Source organism: Heterodontus francisci, chromosome 17, assembly GCF_036365525.1.
Source record: "Heterodontus francisci isolate sHetFra1 chromosome 17, sHetFra1.hap1, whole genome shotgun sequence".
In the NCBI taxonomy this organism is placed as follows: domain Eukaryota; kingdom Metazoa; phylum Chordata; class Chondrichthyes; order Heterodontiformes; family Heterodontidae; genus Heterodontus; species Heterodontus francisci.
The window spans coordinates 5451227-5457226 of NC_090387.1; the positions used below are offsets into that span (position 1 = coordinate 5451227).

General features: G+C 49.8%; 1 protein-coding gene across 7 annotated transcripts in view; it reads right to left on the reverse strand.

Moving 5' to 3' along the window:
- Window positions 1-5785, reverse strand: part of LOC137378690 (transcription initiation factor TFIID subunit 4-like) — a 459938-nt gene extending 454153 nt beyond the window's left edge. For all 7 annotated transcript variants that reach the window (XM_068049031.1, XM_068049028.1, XM_068049032.1 and 4 more), the window contains exon 1: window positions 4326-5785. In XM_068049031.1, the coding sequence (XP_067905132.1) occupies window positions 4326-5769 (1444 nt within the window). In that variant the 5' untranslated portion in view covers window positions 5770-5785. The remainder of the gene's footprint in view (window positions 1-4325) is intronic.
- Window positions 5786-6000: the final 215 nt, after the last annotated feature.

The window sequence follows — 6000 nt, forward strand, 5'->3', positions numbered from 1 at the left end:
GCCTTTTGATTGACCTGCTTGGTGACTCTCAGATATCCATGTATTACCAAACAGAAAAATAAAAGATATACAAGTGCCCTTGTACGACACCAATAATAGCAACAAAACAAGCCAACTAAATAACATGCTTAATAAGCAACAGAAAATAGCACACCAATGAATTAATATCGTGACTGACAGCTACAATATATTCCCTGTCCGACAATGTCCACCAGTCACAGATAGTCTCCAGGTTACAGAGTCATTTACAGCACAGAAGGCGGTCATTCGGCCTATCAAGTCTATACCAGCTCTCCATAGAGCAATCTTGTCCTTCCTAAAGTGTGCTGACCAGAACAGGGCGTAATACCCTCGTTGGGGTCTAACCAGAGGTTTATATAGGTTCAGCATAACTTCCCTGCTTTTATACTCAAAATTTCCATTTACAAAGCCCAAGATCCCATAAGCTTTACCAACCGCTCTTTCAAAATGTCCTTCCACCTTCAAAGATCGATGCCCCAGGTCCCTCTGTCCCTGCACACACTTTAGAACTGTGCCACTAAGTCTATATAGCTTCTCCCCATTTCTTCTGCCAAAATGCATCACCTCACACTTCTCAGTATTAAATTCCATTTGCCACTTGCCGGCCTATTCTGCTAACCTATGTCCAGTGGTAGTTGATTTATATCATCCTCACTATTTACCACTCCTCCAAGTTTGGTATCAACAGCAAATTTTGTAAGATTACTCTGTATTCCAATATCCAAGTAATTTATATATCAAATACGACAGTCAGTGGTCCTTGCACTGATCCTGGGGGAAATAAAGGCCTGCTACCCAACCTGAACCCGATGGGATCAGACGACATATGTCGGGTTAGACTCAGGTGGGGCCCCTCTTCCGGATCTGGCTTTCGGGCTCGGGTGGGGCCAGACACACACGGTAAGTGCTCTGCCGGAAAGTATTAAAGATAAAAAATTTCCCTCAGCTGGGAGTCCAGGACGAAACTGAGTCCGCGCAGTGAGCGATGACGTCACTATGACGTCATCACGCATGTGCTGTCGCTTCCTGGAGCTTCCCAGTCGGAAGGTAAGTGAAGTGATGGTCAGGTCGGGTGAAGTGGAGTCAGGCGCGGGGTCAGGTCGCACTCGGGTCGAAATTGGAGGGACTCGGGTCCGCTGTGGATTGGTCGGGTTTGGGTCAGGTTCTTTTTCCTGACCTGAGCAGGCCTTTGGGGGAACACCACAATCTACCATCCTCCAGTGTGAAAAATAACCATTTACCACGACTCGCTGTTTTCTGTCCTTAAGCCAATTTTTTATTCAAGGTGATACTGACCCTCCTATTCCATGAGCCTCAATTTTGTTAACTAGCCTTTTATGTGGTACTTTGACAAATGCTTTCTTCAAATTTAAATAGTTGCAGCATTTTGTCCAGGTACACCCCAAAGGTACCCAGACAAGGACAATGCTGCAGAAAACAGGCAGGCAGGTACAGAAACGCTATGAACAATGCCCATCCCTGACCTACAAATTGTTATTTTGGACAGGTCCAGGAGCAAGTCCATGAGATAATCATCCAACTTAACCCACAAGACCCCCTTCCCACCAGGTGGCAGGAGATCAGGGACATGGGGGTAAAGTGCAGACAAAAGTGGAGGAGCAGCCCATTCAGATGGCTACACAAGGACAGTAACCTTGCGTACATTATGTACACATGAAATACAGACTCCTTTAGGCCACAAAAATGCAACCAGGGAGACCGGGAAGGTGCTTAAAAATCTTTGGTTTAGAACTGCTCTGTACAAATCCCTCCATCACAGTTCCACACTGGGAAAGACTCCTGCATAGAGACCGCTGATGAAACACCTGGTTAGGGGAAGGGTGGATGTCCGGAAAACAATGGAAGGGGTGCGCAAACAGAAGAGGGATCAGGAAAGTGTCCATACAGGAGATGGAACATTGTGGAGGGGTGGGGCGGGGTGGTTTCCAGACAGGAGACAGGGGCAAGGGAGTGGAGTGTGTGTAGGAGCAGCCCATACAGGATTTCTCTCCGCAGAGTGGAAAGGCCTAGAGGTAATATCCAAGAGGAGGCTCAAGTTGCGAAATGTGAGTTCCTGAGGGAGGATTTGTGGCCTCTCACTGCTGAAAAATTCAGCCCGAACAAGGCTAAGATTGTGGAAGTGAGCAGAAAGGCATGGCACTATGCTTAATGGGAAATATAGCCAAGTTAGGAATAGTAGCTTTGCTGAGCTTTGATTTTAAGTGGCAGAAACCACAATGAAATAGTTAAAAGTAAAGGCAGTGCGTGTGAGACTATAAAGACTAGCCAACACTGGTAATTGCAAGGACATATGTTCTTTATGGCCTGATTGTGTGACTCCCTGTGGTTTGGAACAAATTGACTCCTGTTAATCAAATGATGTCCATCCCTGTGTGGGTGATAAGGAGTGCTAGGCCCCTCTTATCTTCGTGAACTGCCACTACTTGATGTAGCTGCAGACTGCACGAAACACTCAGGAATGTACACCTAATAGAGATAGCAGGATGCGCCACAATTACTTGTCACAAGGTAGAAACAGACTCATGATCCATGTAGGGAGTGAGACCAGCATGGTTATTGATGATTCCTATGCTCTTGCTAATTAGCTTGCTTGTCCGCTTTGTTTTACCTTGCTGGTACAAAACAATATTTTATTAGTAACAAGTATGTATTGAGAATGGTGTGGTATTGTTAACCTCAGTAACAGATGTACTGCATGTCACCACGTGGGTGAAGTCGAATTGTACCACACTGATTGGTTAAACAAGGAGGTGTAGCATGAATCTTAATGTATAACCAGTAGTACCTGTATCACAAACTTCACTTACTCTGGGGGGGGGACCCGACAGACTCTGGTGGAGTCAGTGCCGCTGTTCTCAGAGTAAGTCCGCTGGCAACTGCGCAAATAAAGTAATTGATTTTACCTACACATCCGACTCGGTATATTTACTGAACCAGACTGAAGGCAAAAAGAACTCAGATTAACAAGATCAGTCGGGATTACTCCACACACGACGCACCTGGTGGAGTCAGAGCCAAGAGCGATTTTGAATGCTCAGAAGACTTTGGCCACAGGACATAGAGGACAGGACGTAGAGCCAGGACATCTAATGTGCCAACACTGTTGGTAACATCCAGTACCTCCCTGACTTTGGTTAACATCGCAGCCCTAGCCCACTGCTCCATTGTCCAGTACCTCCCTGACTTTGGTTAACATCGCAGCCCTAGCCCACTGCTCCATTGTCCAGTACCTCCCTGACTTTGGTTAACATCGCAGCCCTAGCCCACTGCTCCATTGTCCAGTACCTCCCTGACTTTGGTTAACATCGCAGCCCTAGCCCACTGCTCCATTGTCCAGTACATCCCTGACTTTGGTTAGCATCGTAGCTCGGGGTCCACTGCTCCATCATCCAGTATGTTGCCGACTCTGTTTAGCAACGCAGCCTGGACTCTGTGCTCTGCCAGCCAACCGCAGAGATGTTGATTGCGGAGGAGTAGCACTGCCAGGAGAATCACTGCATCTGACGGAGGAGAGCTCCTGCTGGAGGCAACCAAATTCCAGACCCTGGTAAGACCTTGATTAAAAAAACAGGCAGCCCTGCAAGGTTCCTTCCTTTGGGAGTGTGGTGGAGTGGGGCTTGGACCGGAGGTGGGGGGTGGCGCAGTTTGCAGGGTAGTGTTTGTATTTGTCATGTCCAATACTAACAGCCAGGATGAAATAGTATGAATGATGCCACGACTTGTGGACACTACACATTGTAATATTGCACACTCAAATCTCAAACTTACTACTTGAACATTTTGCAGAAACCCTTCATGTGCAGAGGTCACAGAATAACAGCGTTGTCCAATAGAAACTGCAAACTAGCTACAGCAACACTACTTAGCCACATGTACAAAATTTAGTAGAAAATCCTTTATGTATGCACGCACACATAGATGTATAACTTGTGTGTATATTTATTAAACAATTAACCACCATTCAGTAATCAACTAAACCATCAAAAAACTGTCTCACCAACAAATGCACAAAAATGTTTCACGTACACAGCAAGCATTTTTACAAAGTTAAACACTTTGTGTTTAAAAAATGCAAGTTACTGCTATGTTAATATGAATATTGCCATTTGCCCAGCAACGGCATATATGAAACTTTTTATATTTACTTAACCAAAAATAAAATTAGCTACATTTGGCTTGTAGCGAACGTACTGGAGAACAATCAAATAACTTGATTTATTCAAATACTCTGTCACGCTCACTCACGGTGTGCTCATTGGTCCTGTGCTTTCAACAGTACTCACCTGGCGGGATGGTGAACCCAGAAGCAAGTTGCACTGTCGGTTGTTGTTGTGGGCGGATGATAAGCTGTGGGGCGACAATACGCGGGGATGCCCCTATTCCGGGACGAGGAGGCTGCGGCTGAGTGGCTGACGCATGGATGATGCCAGGGACAGACGTGACGACTTTTGTGATTCCGACGTGGGACTGTGCAATCATGTTGACTGCAGGCTTTGCCACAGCATTTATGTTGACCGGGACACTGACAACAGGGAGAGAGTTGGTAACTGTACATTGCAGCTGATTGTTCGAAGTGTTGGTCATAGCAACAGAAGCAGTTGGGTTGTTTAGAAGACCGAGTGTAACAGGCTGAGACTGAGTGGGCAGAAGCTTTGACTGTGACGTGGAGTCTGTATTGGTGGCTGTGGAGTTGGAAATGGGGCTACTGACAGCAGCAATCTGATGATTAGCCAATTGTGTCATTGTTGCACCTCGACGGATGCCTGTCCGAGTCCCCACTTGCAGCAGTCCGGATGCATTCACATTGCTGAGGGGGGCAATTCCATTTTGCGACAGTGCAGTGGCCGAAACGTTGCTGGCATTCACAGTGTGCACTGGCGGCCTTTGCAGGGCAGTGGTGGGGGTGCTGACAGTACACATCAGAACGCTGGCTTGAGACAAAGAGAGAAAGTGCGGGTTAAGTGAGCCGTTTTGAGATGCACTGCAAGATGAGTTGATGCTAGTGGCGGTGGGCACAGTCAGGGAACTGGAGTCAAAGGTGCTGTTAGCCCCAGTGGTCGGGAGGCGGTTACAGGTACCAGGAGGGGTACCAGCAGAGAGATGTAGAGCAGCCGTTGAACCGGGGGAGCTGCAGTTTGCGACCAAGCCATTGACAGCCTGAGGCAGGGGTCGGGGAGCCTTGTGTGGTGTGGGCAGGTGGTTCGACACTGGGGGCTCGATTCCTGTCACCAAGTCCAGGCCCCCGGGGTTATTGGTACCCAGAGGTGGTGCAGGGCTGCTGATGCCGGGGGCAGGTGAAGGAGGAGTTGGAGGAGGCTGCGGCCGGTAGGACTGAGGGAGACGGCCAGTGCCCGGGGTCGCTCCACCTGAAGCCCGGGCTCCGGCCGCTGAGGTGTGCGAGGTGGGAGATGAAGGGAGTTTGCTGGAGGCGGCTGCTCGCTGACTGAGGCCGGGCCCAACGGGTGCGTCCTTCCCGAAACCGGGGGCCGGACCGGCAGCCGCCGCTGCTTTTTCCTCAAGTTGCGATGGCGCCATCCCGCCGAGTCGCCGCTGCCCGTCGGCTGAGACGCTGCCGCCAGCCGGGCCAGGCCTCCCATCCCCCTGAGGGGATGCCCCGGCGCTGCGGCCAGCCAGCTGCGACTCCAGCGATCCCACCAGGTCGCTGACCGCTTTCTCATCCACCTCTGACAGAAAGAGGTCTTCCAGTGGGTCCGAGCCCGCCGCCATCTTCCTGGGGTGCCCGGCGGCGCATGCGCAGCCACAACCCCCCGCCCCCTCCCCCCGCAGCGAACAGCATGCCGGGAAACCGCGACTGGGATTCCCGGGGACACAATGTAACAAATCAACAGAAAGAGGGAGAGTGGGGAACTGAGGGGTGAGGGGTGTGGAATGAGAAAGGGGCGGGGGGAGGGGGTGTGGAATGAGAAAGGGGCGGGGGGAGGGGGTGTGGAATGAGAA